This window comes from Orycteropus afer, unplaced genomic scaffold, assembly GCF_000298275.1.
Source record: "Orycteropus afer afer isolate SDZICR_OR568_19922 unplaced genomic scaffold, OryAfe1.0 scaffold00344, whole genome shotgun sequence".
In the NCBI taxonomy this organism is placed as follows: Eukaryota; Metazoa; Chordata; class Mammalia; order Tubulidentata; family Orycteropodidae; genus Orycteropus; species Orycteropus afer.
Window position 1 is genome coordinate 1,282,418 of NW_006921931.1, and position 16,133 is coordinate 1,298,550.

The following is a 16,133-nucleotide window of genomic DNA, read 5'->3' on the forward strand; positions in this document are numbered from 1 at the left end:
TCATAAAAATAGACAAATGAACACATATAAATATACATTTATGTTATCATTTTTTAAATTCTATGCTTTGATATGTGATAAATGAACTGACATTCCCATCACATTGGATAAAGAATGCTTCTACTGCACAAACATTCTTGAAAATATTACAAAGCAAATGAAATCAAAATTTGAATTCCAGGTTGAAAAGGCAAAAAACTATCAACTGTTTATACGTCTTAATTCAAAGCACATTTTATAATTTGACTATAAAATACACAATGTATAAGGAAGTGTGCTCAAGAACATTTTAAACAAATACACATGGTATACACAATTTAACTATTTCATTGTAATGGATGAAAATGTTACAATACAATTTTGAGTGTGACATTTCTTAATCCGACTTGATTCTGACAGGTAACTTTAAACTGGCCCTTGATTATTTCATGTTCAATTTTATTTAAAGCATATGCTAAAAAATACAATTCTATCTTCAATATATCAGATTAACTTTGAAATTTAAAAAGACAAAAAAAAGTTAAGTTTTTTTTCTTTTTGGCATTTCAACTATCCTGAATGCATAAGCCACTATTTTCATGTGGGTCCAGTTCAACCTAGAACATATTTTCCTCTTACGTTGTTAAAAAGCAGAAAACAAGAGTTCCTGCATCATGAGGTAACGAACTTAGCTGGTCTTAGATTTTTGCTAGTCTTATAGATTATGCATAATACCAATCACAGTACACAATTAGAGCTATGTAAGACAATGGGCTGGATCTGGACTATTACTGGGTAAAACATGGAAGTTTACTGACAATGACAATGATTTCAAAGACTGAATTCTAGAAGAGATTTAAAAAATACCTAAAGATCTTATCATTTCTTCACTATTCCGTAGTCAACTGTTTGGTTAAACATTTAAATCCACACTGAAGAATAGTTCCATCACCGACATTAGCTTATGGAGGTAGCCATTTTCTATCAGTATATTGTTAAGTATCATTCTATTACTTAAGGTTTTTGATGTTTAAGGTGTTTCCCCATTCTCTGAAGAAAATAATTGTAAGATTAAGAAAATACTGTAAGATTATGTAATCTTACATATAGCCTCTCCAAACTCTATATGGAATAATCTGCTAAGAATTACACAAAAGAGGAAAATTCTATAAACAATTTTAATGGAACAATAGATCTCATTAATTAGTTCATGAAAAGAACATACAGAATCCAAATCTGTAACTACTAAAATTTTCATATTACAGTATTTCTACTGCATCCTTGCCCACCATGCCCAAACAGAAGCACATGCATAAAACCAAACCCACTGCCATCTAGTCAATTCTGACTCATAGCAACCCCCACTGAAGTTCTAAGGCTGTAAATCTTTATGGAAGTAGATTGCCTCATCTTCCTTTTGTGGAGTGGCCAGTGGGTTTGAACTGCCAACTTTCTGTTGGCAGCCAAATGTATATAACACAATACTAGTATTTTGAGTTAAGCTTTGATTTTATAAGTCATGCTAAAGAATTTAAAAAGTGTAACATTTAATCTCCCAATACTGTTGATATATATGGCCAAATCCAGTTTCATTTTTAACCCTTTCATGACCAACAGGACATACAGCATCTACTGACATTTTCCTCCTCTGGGGTTTACTGGGCAACTGTCAGAAGGTGACTTGTATAACTGTTTCAAATAGAATAGCATGTGCTGCAAATTACTGTTTTTAAAAGGTATTGTATGAGGTGAGACACATCCTGGAGGTGTGATTTTGCAAGACTTTTTCGTCTCTTTTACTGAGAAGTCAGTCTTGTGAATATATTTCTGGGTTCTTGTGCATTACTTGGAAGCTGCCGTTCTTGCAATGTTTCCATGTGCATATGAATACTGAATTTTCAGATGCCCTAAATTGTGTGCACCTGTCAAGGGTTCTAGAAGGTGGTGCAGAGTCCAGAGGGACATATATGTCCTACACTGTATGCATCAAAACCTGTATTTTATAACAAAATTTCAGAAATGCTCCTTGATTCACAGCATGCCTTCCATTAATGAAAACATATGGTGTCAACAAAAAATTTAAAGTGGGAAATAATTGGGTCATGAAAGGGTTAAAATGCTGTATCAAACATTAAATAAACTCCATCAATAAATATTTATTAAAAAGAAACAAAACAAAACCAAGTAATGAAATTACTTTCCTTCTTTTAGGCAGAACCAAAAGTCTCCTCACACAACTCATAAGGTACAATGAACACAAACTGAAAGAGGTAGGTTGGATATCTCTACATTTTGAGTTAAAAAATTCAAAGGACAGACTCACTTGGATTCCACACAACTCTATTTCATATTCTTTACAGAAGCGGACTGATTTATCAACTCATACAATTTTGCAATATTAGCTTTTTTATCTCTTATAAATAGGTACCTTTTAGCAGCAGATGAAAAAGTTTCTTTTCTTGCAATTGAGACAGAGCTGGTATGAGTTGGTTTTCTGTTTCCACCACTGCCATTGGTTATACAGGACATAGAAATAGCTTCTCGAAGGCTTGGCTGGCCTAAAGATGGTTAAGAAAAAAAAAATCTCTATCAATCTTCAAAATATTTCTCAAATACTGGAGTTCTGAAGTTCAGTCCATTAACGTTTAGAACTAGTAAGCAGAATGCCACCATGGCATGCAGCATACAATATTACTGTCTCAAGATTTGATCTTATCAAAACAGAACTTCAGAAAAGCCACAAGTTGCTAAATTGTAGCTAGATTCATTCTCTAGCTAAATAGTTTGTCTTCCACACCTTACCAAATTTTAAAACACATGATTCAAGTCCTCAAGTAAACCACAATCCCCACATGTCATGGACCTTCAGAGGTATCTCAGATACTCCTGAAACCATAAATGTTAAATCCTGGAATATTACCAGACACAAAAAAAGCATACCTATAAAAAGTAACCTCTGCTTTATTAATTTATAATAGTAGAAGAGTTGGATTAAATGTGTGATGGGTATATTTGTGTAAGACTTAAAGTCATAGGCAATCATACTGACTAAAGGTCAAATTTTTTAAAGATTTGGGAATAGTAAATATTTTTTAATTTTTGGACCCTGTTTTCTCACACGCACACACAAGTAAAATGGCCTATCTCACGTTTGTTTCTCTTTATAAAAATCCAGATGATGTAAATCGTTATGTATAAGGACTAACATATTTGGCACAGTAGAGTATTCCAAACATGGTGGTATCAACTGCATTTTACAAGAATAGGTATGTTGAGGACCACTTGTACCATAATCACCTATGGTGCTTCCTTATATAGTGATTCCTAGCCCACCAGCCACTCCTCAGAAGGAAGGTTAAGCAATCTACTTCCGTAGTAATACTGCCTTGGCAATCCAAGGAGAGGTCGCTATAAGTCGAGGCCGACTCTATGGCACATAACAACAAACAACAACAACAGACCATACTTCAGGCCTAATGAGTCAGAAAAGAGGAAGGAGGACACCTATTACATTTATTGTTTCAAACTTCCTAAAAAAATTTCCACTTACTACGCTGTCATCAGATCTAGTTCCAATCAGCCAGAGATTACATCTTGCTGTAGAGAGAGCTGTTTTTTTTTTTTTTTGTAGCAAAATACACATATTAACCATTTACAAATGTATAATTTAGCATCATTTAGTATATTCACAATGTTGTGCAACTTCACCACTACCCAGATCCATAACACTTACATCACTGCAAACAGAAACCCTGTGCCCATTAAGTAGTCACTATCTCCCTTCCACATCCACCTTTGGCAACCACTAATCTGTTTTCTTTATCTACAAAAAGAGAGAGAGAGAGAGAGAGAGAGAAAAAAAAAAACAAAACAAACGCACTGCTAATGAGTCAATTCTGACCCATAGTGACCCCCCTTCTGGGTTTCCACAGTGGTAAAACTTTATGGAAGTAGATTGCCTCATCCTCCTTCTGCAGAGCAGCTACTGGGTTTGAACTGCGAACCTTGAGTTTTTTATTCCATTTATGGATATATTACATTGTGTTTATCCATTCATTAGTTGATGGACATTTAGGTTATTTTCATCTTCTGGCTATTGAGAATATTTAGCTCTGAACATTCTGTACAAGTTTGTTTGAATACCTAGGAGTATATGCCTAGAAGTAGAATTGCTGGGGCATAAGGTAATTCTGTTTAACTTTCTGAGGAGTCACCAAACTGTTTTACACAGAGGCTGCACCATTTTACATTCCCACCAGCAATGAACAAGTGTTTCAAATTCTCCACATCCTTGTCAACACTTTTCTGTTTTGTTTTGTTCTGAATTAGTCATTCCAGCAGGTGTGAAGTGGTATCTCATTGTGCTTTTGATTTCCAGTTCTCTAATGACTAATGGGAGTCATAGGTGGTACACACAGTTAACATACTTGACTACTAAGCAAAAGGTGGGAAGTTTGAGTCTACCCACAGATTCAATGGAAGAAAGGCCTGGTAATCTACTTCTGAAAAATCAGCCACTGAAAACCTTACACAGTTCTACTCTGATACACATGGGATTGCTGAGTTAGAGTTGATTCACCAGCAACTGGTTAATAACTAATGGCATTAAGAACATTTTAATGTTCTGATTAAAACCAAAAATCAAACTCACTGCCATCAAGTCAATTCCGACTCCCAGCAACCCCTACTGGGATTCCGAGGCTGTAAATCTTTATAGAAGTAGATTGCCCCATCTGCTTCCACAGAGCAGCTAGTGGGTTTGAACCGCTGACCTTCTGGTTAGCAACCAAATGACTTATCCACAGTACCACTACAGCTCCTTAATTTTCTTATAGTCCATTTGTGTATCTTCTTTGGGGAAAAGTCTATTTAAGTCCTTTGACCATTGTTTATTTGGTTGGTTTGTCTTTTTGTTGTTGACTTGTAGGAGAAAAGTTCTTTATATATTCTGGATATTGAACCTTAATCAGATATGATTTGTAATTATTTTCTCCTATTCTATAGACTGTCTCTTTACTCTCTTGGTGTCTTTTGATGCATAAAGGTTTTACATTTTGATGAAGTCCGATTTATCTATTTTGTTGTGGTGGTGGTTGCTTATGATTTTGGTGTCCTATCTGAGAAACCAATGCCGAATGCAAGGTAATGAAAATTTATACCTATGTTTCCTTCAAAGAGTTTTATAGCTTTAGCTCTTATACTTAGAGCTTTGATCAACTATGAATTAGTTCTTATGCAGCCATACCTCATTGTATTGAGCTTCACTTTACTATGCTTTGCAGATACTGCATGTTTTTCAAATGGTAAGTCTGTAGCAACCCTGGGTCGAACAACTCTACTGACACCATTTTTCCAGGAGCATGTGCTCACTTTGGTGGCTCTGTGTCCCATTTTGGGATTCTCACAATATTTCAAAGTTTTTCTTAATGCTATTGCACACTTAACAGACTAAAGTATAAGGTAAATACAACTTTTACATACACTCAAAAACCAAACTCACTGCCATCTAGTCCATTTCCACTCACAGCAACCCCAACTGGGTTTCCAAGGCTGTAAATTTTTACAGAAGCCGACTGCCTCATCTTTCTTCTACGGAGCAGCTGATGGGTTCGAATCGCTGACCTCCTGGTTAGAAGCCAAATACCTTAACCACTACACCACCAGAGCTCCTTTTTACATGCACTGTTGTTGTTGTTGTTATGTGCCATCGAGTCGGCCCCGACTCATAGCAACCCCTCCTTGGGTTTCCGAGGCAGTATCACTACAGAAGTAGGATTGCCCAACCTTCCTTCCGAGGAGTGGCTAGTGGGTTTGAACCGCCAGCCTTCTGGTTAGCAGTCAAGTGCTTTAGCCACTATGCTACCAGAGCTCCTTTTTACATGCACTAGGAAACAAAAAAATTTGTGTGACTCGCTTTGTGATATTTGCTTTATTGCTATAGTCTAGAACCAAATCCGCAATATCTCCAAGGTATGCCTGTAATATGAGCAAAAAGGTCCAACTTCATTCTTCCGCATGTGGATACCCAGCTGTGAAACACCATTTGTTGAAGAGACTTCTTTCTCCATTGAATGGGTTTGGCACTCTTGATGAAAATCAATTCACCACAGACATGAGTTTATTTGCATAAATGCCCTTTACTATACTGGGGAATTTCCTGTCTTTTTCCAGTTTGTGAGTGTTTTTATCATGACATGGTGGTGGATTCTGTCAAATGTCTTTCTGAATTAATTTAAATGACTGTGTGCTTTTCCCACCTTCATTCTATTAATGGAGTGTATTACACTGATTGATATGTTGAACTACCTTTGTATTCCTGGGATAAATCCCACTTGGTCATGGTTTCTAATCCTTTCAATATGCTGCTGGATTTGGCTTACTGGTACTTTGTTGAGGATTTCTGCATCTATAATCATAAGGGATATTGGTGTACAGTATTCATTTTTAGTGATGTCTTTGTTTAGCTCTGGTTATCAGGTAATGTTTGCCTCGTTGTTGTTGTTGTCGTTATGTGCTGTCAAGTCAGACCCAACTCACAGCGACCCCTCTTAGGTTTCTGAGGCATTATCACTACAGAAGTAGATTGCCCCATGTTCTTTCCGAGGAGTGGCTGGTGGGTTTGAATCGCCATCCTTCTGATTAGCAGTTATGTGCCTTAGGCACTACGCTACCAGAGTTCCTCAGGGAAACCAAAAACCAAACCAAACTCACTGCCGTCAAGTTGGATCCAACTCATAGTGACCCCTCCCTTGGGTTTCTGAGGCAATATCATTATGGAAGTAGATTGCCCAATCTTCCTTGCGAGGAGTAGCTGGTGGGTTTGAACCTCCAGTCTTCCGGTTACCAGTTATATGCCTTAGTCACTACACTACCAGAGCTTAGAAATTATTCTATTTTTCTTTTTCTTTCTTTTTTTTTTGGAAGAGTTTGAGAAGGACTGCTGTTAATTCTTTAAATATTTGGAAGAATTTGTCAGTGAAGTCATCTGATCTTGAGCTATTCTTTTTTGGGGTATTTTTGACTACTGATTCAATCTATTTAGATTTACTTGTCTATGTAAATTTTCTATTTCTTCTTGATTTTGTGTTGTGTTATGGTTTGAACTGTGTCCCCTAAAAGGTTATGCTGCGAAGTTCTAACCCATATATTTGTGAATGTGACTGTTCGGGAAAATACAATTTCACTTTTGTTATGTTTAGAGGTCATCCGAGAGTAGAGTGGAGCCTAAACGTATCTTTCTGAGTAGGGTCTTACAAAAAAAGGAAAACAGGATATGGAGAGGGTGAAGACACCATGGTAATACTATGCATATAGAAACCTAGTACCACCAAAGGCTGTGCTGTTGGAAGTTCTAGAAGCTGAAAGAGACAAAGGAGGACCTTTCTCTGGAGCTGATGCACTGAATTCAGACTTCCAGCCTCTTGAACTGTAAGATCATGAACTTCTATTCTTTAAACCTTTAATACTTGTGGTATTTTTGTTACAGTTGCCCTAGAAACTTAACAGTGCATTTTCTAGGCACTTGTGCACCTAAATAAAGGTTTGTTAATCCTGTTGATCTTTTCAAAGAACCAATTTTTGCTTTTGTTGATTCTCTCCAAAGATTTTCTATTCTCTACTTTATCTCCACTCTAATCTTTATTTCTTTCCTTCTGCTAGCTTTGGGTTTAGCTGGCTCTTCTTTTTCTAGTTCCTTATAGCATAATGTTAGGTTATTAAGATCTTTCTTCTTTTAAAATACAGATGTGTTATAGCAACAGCAGGTTTTTGAAATATGATTTTTTTTCACTTTTGTTATACAAAAATACAACATGACCCCAAATCAATTCTCTCTCTTGCCAAAATCTATTTTAAAAATATTACTGTGATGGGATTATTCTTCGTTTACTAACTGACCATTTTACAGGATGGTGTCCAGTTACCTATTCCTTCTCTGAGAGCTCACCAAGCCGATCCACATGAATGGGTATCTTCCCCCGCCCTGAACCCATAAATGATTCACTGGATTGTGATTGGACACCTGAGCCAACCTGGATTAATTAGATTATTTCCTTTGCGAATATGTGATTCAGTGCCATCCTGTTAGTCTGTCTAGTTTCCTTGAGAAAAAAGAATAAAGTAATACACAAAGAAACAAAAAGGAGCAAGAGACAGACATATGCATGAGAATTTTCCAAGTACTAGTTCCAAGTACCAGCTCTATCTAGAAGATTAGCCATATTTTTGTTCTTGGATTCTGTAAGATCTCTGCATATTCTAATAAAATATCCCTCACCTTCCCCCTCTCAATACCTCAAACCTTTTTGGTTAAGTTAGTGTAGGTTGGTTTATATTAGTTACGATAAATATACCATAATGAATACAATGCCAACTTAAAATTTATGTTTTCAAACAGAAACATGGATTCATTTAAAAATATTAAATATACAGCATAAGCTGGAAATGACAAAAGACATAGTAAGGGAAATGCTGAACAACCTGAAATCACTGTCTCTTGAGTCTCTGCAATAGCTTCATGAAAGATACTACTACAATAACAGCTAATAAGCCACATCATCCACCAACTAATAGTAGGATACACATAATTACAAATGAATATTTAGCACATAGCAATAACTGGTTTTGAAGCATGCAATGTATGAAGAAAACACATACAGAATTTTATTACAAATACAAAAAATCTTTCATAGTACACAAAAGTAAAACTATATAACTGCCTAAAGCTTTTTTCAAAGTTTCAGAAATAATTTTACAAGGTAGAATTTACATATGAGGAGAAAATTTGATGAAGCTATATATTATAAACATGACAAATAAGTTCTGAGTTGTAAAGGACATAAGATTTTGAAGATAAACGGACTTTAATGTCAACTAAAATTCAACAATAAAAACAACTGTTACAAGAAATGGAAAGATATTTCCCTAGTACATTCTAAGTGACTATGGAAAGGGAATAGAGTAAAACAATAACATGATTTACAGCACAGAAACTTCAGCTTTAAAAGACAAATAATGAACTCTTTAAGTCTTCTAACATTTATAATTTTAAATTTATGCTAATAATTTATCCCTGCCTCAGTAATTTACTTTTTCTATCTACTTCCGTAGTGATACTGTCTCGGCAACCCAAGGAGGGATCGCTATGAGTTGGGTCCGACTCGACAGCATATAACCACAACAACAACAGCATACAAAAAACATAAGTCACATAATCAGATTGTGAAAGACTATTCAGTGAACTAAAATAATAAAATTTCTTTTGCAACAGCAATATGCAATCAACAACATCTGTCAATTACTAATGCAAGCACTCTAGATGGACTTCAGACTGAACAACTTTATCTCTTGGCTCAGAAGAGAAGTTAAATAGCAACTGAATGTAAAATAAGATTCAAGAAACAGTAATTTAAAAAAACTGGTGAACTGTCAAGAGATCAAAGAGTAAAAAAAAAAATTATGTACAACAAATTCCATCTCTATTTCAGTAATTTTCAAAGAAAATTATCTACTGAATTCAAGAAAACTTACGTGGTAGAGTTAAGGTTGTGTGTAAACTTGGCTGGCCTGGCTGAGTGGTTGGGCAGCTGGTGTTAGTTATTCCCCGTGATGAGACTGGCAATCAACTCCATGGTGGGATCTACCCAGCTAAGTAGCTGCTTTAGGGATGTGGTCTGCTTCCTGTATATAAGCAGCAGCTCTGGGAATGGTCTCTGGCTTTTTGGTACACTTGAACCCTGCATGTAGCTGAGTATTCATTCAGTAGCCTGCTATGCTCTGCCATCTTGGGATTTTCAAGGGACTTGAATTAATGGCCTGCCATGTGGTTTGGTAACATCGGGACTGTGTCTTTTACTTGCCGACCTTGGGTTTGTCAGCCTCAGAAGCCAGCAGCTAGCTGCCTGAGTGAAGAAATCCTCCAGCTTCAGTGGACTAGGAGCCAGAGGCATAGCTAAAGCCAAGGTTGAGGGGCTTCCACTCAGCCCCTAGAGCCTGGCACTTTGAACAGAGTCTTCTAGCCTCCAAACTGTAAGAGAATAAACTCCTTGTTAAAGGATGTTAAAGCCATCCCATTTGTGGCATTTTCTGTTAGACAAGCACAGAGGTAACCAATACAACTTATATGAAACTTACTCAAGTGAATAAATGTGTGAATGAAAGGTAAAACAGAAAGTCACCTACCTACATTTCCTTTAGAGGAGTCAATGCCATTTCTCTCACCTTACCAAATAAAAAAGATGAAAACTAAATGGGAGAAACATATGGGTTGGCACTGATGCTGAAAAATTTTACTTATATTAAGTACAAAGAATTATGCTTGATTTATTGATTTGTTTGGACAATGGTCTGAGCCCAGTATCTGCACCAAACCAGTTGCTGATTCACTAGAACAAATTAGGCACACAGAGCTCCTTTTACAAGAATTTGCCTTTATACTCTCACCATAATTTCTTTTTCTAAATAATACTTTATTTTTGGTGAAAATGTTGTTGTTGTTATGTGCCGTCGAGTTGGACATGACTCATAGCAACCCCTCCTTGGATTTCCGAGGCAGTATCACTAAGGAAGTAGATTGCCCCATCTTCCTTCTGAGGACTGGCACAAAAATTTCTTGTAATAGGCAAAAGGAAGTCCAATCCATGCACAAAGGAATGATACTTTTTCTTAATTGTATAGTGCATTGTATCTTATATTCACATCTTTTTAGGTCTCAGAAGAGATAAGCCATCTGATGTATGCTTTCCTTGGCCTCATCTTCTTCTACTGGTGATAGGCAACACATTATAAAAATTCCAAACTCAGCAAAGAAGACTATGTTCAAATGGTGAGAAAAGGTACTGGTCAGATTGATGAAGATACAGGGTCATGCTTTTGCAGACACACTGTCAGCTGCTGTTATTATTAATGGAAAAATAGATTAGTTGTGGAAAAATATCAATGAGGAAAAATCTGATCCTGGCTGCAGAAGTACAGGACTTCAGAATACAATTTTAGAGTCAAAAGATACTTTAACAGTAGGGTTGCCAAATCTAGCAAATGAAAATATAGGATACCCAGTTAAATTTGAATTTCAGACAAACAATGAATATACTTCAGTATAACATACATTAAAGAAATTAGTTCTTGTTTATCTGAAATTCATATTGAACTGGTACGTTGTATTTTGTCTGGTAATGCAACTTAAGAATTTGACACAAATGTTCTGTCCTAAACTGTAAATTAGAATAATATATATGGAAAGATATACTGTTTGATCTAACTTTGCATATGGCTTCAGATTAGTACGTAAATGGCACAAAATTCTTGGTGGAAAAAATATCTCGAGATTAACCCTGTGATGGACTGCAAATTTTAACTTTCTCTAAGTCATTGTGACTTAAAAATCAGGACTAGGTAGGCCTGCTTCATCTGTACCTACTAACAAGGTTCTGTTCTAACTTGTTTGCACCCACTAAAACAAAGTCCATTCCATCTAAAGTCAGGGTCAAAGGAACAGATGGCTCACTTAGACTTCAATCCAATTCTTACCAGGCAGCCCTGAACCAGGAGTAAAGTAAGTCGTTCTCCAAATATTAACCAATGGTACTCTGATTCCCAATCTTTGTCACATTTTCATACTCTATTTCTCAAAACTATTAACTACAATTTAAAAATCACTTCATCAAGTATTCTTAGTACAATTTTATGCAGAGCAACTGGACACACTCTTATTTTAGGGGGCCTTGAATTCCTCCTTGTAGTATCTACTTTGCCATTTGTGATTTCAAGATTATTCTCCTGGATGAGGATACAAATTAAGGGTTGAAGGGCTGGTTTCCTGTTCTATTAGTAACATATATGCCAGTTAGTAAACCCAACTGATACTTTGCTAGAATGATTTAAAGTCTTTCATTCCTGAAGCTTCAAGAATACAATTAATGTCTAATATTTCCTATTGTGACTTTTCTTATCTCTCAAACAATCAACTTCTCCCAAAGATAATCATCATCTTCATTTCATCTCCTAGGTTCCCTCATGTAGATGCCATCTTATGATAACAGTATTTTAGAAACTGGGAAATATGAACTATTACTCCCATTCATTTTACTTTTTATCTTTTCCAAATGCTTATCAGGCTGTCTCCCCTCTCAAATTTGCTGTCTCCCCTCTCAAATTTGTTTTGAATTCATTTGAATGTTTTGGTAAATATCTTTACAGTGTTCATAAACTGACCATCCATTTGTGGTTTGTAACCAGTACCGGGAAGGAAGTGATGGAGGGGGAAAAAAGAGGAGAGAGAGGAATTCAAAAAAGGGAAGGAAGGAGGGACTAGAGAAGTACTATTTTGTGCAACTTTTGTTTTACTCATAATATACATGGCCTTAGATGTATAGGTCAAAATGTAAACTGCGCAAAAGATGTCTGAAGGACCCTTTTCTTTTGAACAAATTAAAGCCTTCTCATTCCCATAATCTAGTGTTAAGGCCCACCTCACCAAGTTTTGGTGGTGGTTGTTATGTGCTGTAGAGTTGGCTCTGACTCATAGTGACCTTATGAACAACAGAACGAAACACTGTCCAGTCCTGTGCCATCCTCACAATCCTTGCTGTACTTGAGCCCACTGTGGCAGCCACTGTGTCTATCATCTCATTGAGGGTCTTTCCCTTTTTCTCTGACCCTCCACTTTACCAAGCATGATATCCTTCTCCAGGGAACGGTCCCCTCTGACAATATGACCAAAGTAGGTGAGACAAAGTCTGGCCATTGTCACTTCCAAGGAGCATTCAGGCTGCACTTCCTCCAGGACAGATTTGTTCATTCTTGTAGCAGTCCATGGTATTTTCAGTATTCTTCACCAACACCATAATTGAAAGGCATCAACTCTTCTTCAGTCTTCCTTATTCATTGCCCAGCTTCCATGTGCATATGAGATGAATAAAAACAAAATCAACAAGACTAGAAGCTGGTTCTTCAAAAAGGTTAACAAAATCGACAAACCACTGACAAATTTAACTAAAAAAAAGAAAGAGAAGATGCAAATAACATGAATAATAAATGAAATGGGAAAAATCACAACAGAATCAATGGAAATAAAATGGATAATACCAGAATAAAACAAATTAAAAAAAAAAAACTAGAAAAAATGGACAAATATTGGAAACAAAGGTGTCCATAAAATAGCAGACTGAAGTACAAAATCTGAATGGAGCCATTACAAAGGAAAAAACTGAGGAGGTCACAAAAGAACTCCCCTTGGCACACACACAAAATACTCCTGGCCCAGACGGCTTCACTGGAGAATTCTATCAAATGTTCAAAGAGGTGAAACCCAACCTACTCAAGCTGTTCCAGAACATAGAAAAGGATGGCATACTCCCAAACTCATTCTATGAAGCAAGCATAATCCTGATATCAAAACCAGGCAAAGATACCACTAAAAAGGAAAACTACAGACCAATATCCTCATCTTCAACAAAATCCTAGCCAAGAGATTCACAAAATATATCAAAAAAATAATGCACCCTGACCAAGTGGGATTCATACCAGCTATGCAAGTATGGTTCAACATTAGAAAAACAATCAATGTAATCTATCACATAAATATAACAAAAGAAAAGAAGAGAATCATTCATATCAAGCAATGCAGAAAAGGCATTTGATAAAATCCAGCACCCATCTCTGATAAAAACTCTCAGAAAAGTAAGAATAGAAGGAAAATTTCCCAGCATAATAAAAGGGATATAAGCAAAACCAACAACCACCAGTATTCTCTATGGTGAGAGACTCAGAGCATTCTCCTTGCAAATACCAACTAGATAAGGATGCCATCTATCATTACTTGTATTAATTTAGTTACTTCTAAACTATTGTATTGGAAGTCTTAGCCAGGGCAATAAGGCAAGTTAGAGAAATAACAGGAATCCAAATTGGCAAAGAAGTAAAACTACCTCTACTTGCAGATGATATGATCCTATACACAAAATCGAAAGTCTAAGCAATAAAATTACTAGAAGTAATTGAAAGATTCAGCAAAGTAGCAGCATATAAGATCAACATACAAAATCCACTGGATTCCTCTACATCAATAAAGAGATCTCTGGAAAGGAAATAAGGAAAAGAAAATCATTAACAATAGCTACCAAAAAAGATAAAATACTTAGGAATAAATCTTACCAGGGACACAAAAGACCTATACAAAGAAAACTACAAAACACTACTACAAGAAACTAAAAGAGACCTACATAAATCAAAGATTATGCCATAATCATGGGTAGGAAGACTGAACATTGAAATGTTCAATACTACCCAAATGAAATGAAAATGTCAATACTATCCCCACTGTAATCTATAAATTCAATGCAATGTCAACCCAAATTCCATCAACATTCTTTACAGACATGTAAAAAACAATCACTAATTTTACATGGAAAAGGAGAGCTTGGATAAACATAGCACTACTGAAGAAGAAAAACACAGTAGGTGGTCTCACATTCCCTGATCTCAAAACCTACTACTACACAGCCACAGTAGCAAAACAGCCCAGTACTGGCAGAACAACAGACACATAGACCAGTGGAAGAGAACTGACAATCTAGAAATAGATCCATCCACATAAGGACAGCTCATCTTCAACAAGGGGCTGAAACCTATTCAATGAGGAAGGTATAGTCTCTTTAACAAATGGTACAGGAAAAACTGGATACTCATTTACAGAATAATGAAACAAGATCCATACCTCGTAACATTCACAAAAACAAACTCAAGATGGATCGAAGGCTTAAATGTAATTATGTTCATGAAAGATAAAATAGGCATAAACATAGGGACCTTCATTTATGGCATAAATAGACTATCAAGCATACCACAAAATGCATAAACAGTAGGAGAAAAACTAAATGACTGGGACCTTCAGAAAACTAAATTCTTATGCATATCAAAAGACTTCTTCAAAAGAATAAAAAGACAATCTAAAGATTGGGAAAAAATATTTGGCAAAGACATAGCCAGCACAAGACTCATCTTTAAAATTTACAGAATACTTGAACATCAAAAATACAAAAAACCCACTTGAAAAATGGGCAAAGGGAGTAGTTCTGTAAGACGGTGGAGTAGGCAGAAAGACTGCACAGACCCCCTTCAACAAAGAAAAGGGAAACCAATTAACACAGACAAAGAAGATAATGCTGGACCCCTGAGACTTGAAGGGAAGAATATAGAAGTGGGCTAAACCCCAACTAGCAGAAGAATTTGCGTGAAAATACCAAAAAAGGAGACAGACGGAGCTGCGGTCTGGCAGCGATCCTGAGCGATCCTGACGGCACAGATAGTTTGGAGATTAACGAGTGTGGTAGAACCGAAGAATTAACCTAAAAATCAGCGCTGCTAGCCAGGGACTGCACGGAGGACTGTGCACGGTGCCTGGGGAACAAACAAAGAAGGTGAAGAGAAAGGCGGACTTAGCTGTGAACTTTTGCCGGTCCGGAGACACCGCCATTTTGAATGCTACAAGCGGCTTGACCATTTTGGATATTTAAAGAGACAGTGCTCTCTGAGATTCCAGGGGATTAAGAAAAGGTTCAGCTTTCCAGAAACCCCAAGGACACTCCGGACCTGCAAGACTGAAAAGATACGACATTCCTCTGTTACTCTTATACATCACCCCCGTTTGGTGAATGGAGGTACGGCCATCCCCCACTCCCACGCACCTCCTGGGCCCACAAGAACTCCATCACAGTCTGTATGCTCAGGCGGGCCTGGGTGCCCTGACCTGTCCTCCACCAATTTTTTTTTTTCCTTCTTTTTATTATTTTTTTTCTTTTTCCCCTTTTTTTTTTTCCTGGTGATTAGTTTGTTTGTATTTATCTGTTTTAAAACAGCCATTATTATTAATACATTTGGCCTTTTTACTATTAATCGTACTCTTCCCCTCCCAGGTCCTAGTTTTCAGCTTTTTTTCTTTTCCCTGTTCCTGGTTGAAAATTTTATTATTACTATTTTTTTAAAATTTATTTATTTTTTTTCTTATTTTCCCCTTTTATCTCATGGTTAACCCCATTCCTTGTTTTTCTTTTTGCATTTTTTCCACTTTTTTTTCTTCATTATTTTCCTTCTTTATCTTTTTTCTCTTAGTGTCCTATCCCCAGATATTGTAGGTTTGCTTGTTTTTGCCCCTTTTT

General features: G+C 36.4%; 1 protein-coding gene across 1 annotated transcript in view; it reads right to left on the reverse strand.

Annotated features, from left to right (window-relative positions):
- EML4 (EMAP like 4) overlaps positions 1-16,133 on the reverse strand; it is a 123,505-nt gene that overhangs the window by 85,269 nt on the left and 22,103 nt on the right. The window contains exon 4 of the mRNA XM_042782495.1: positions 2,408-2,537. Coding sequence (XP_042638429.1) covers positions 2,408-2,537 — 130 coding nt within the window. The remainder of the gene's footprint in view (positions 1-2,407; positions 2,538-16,133) is intronic.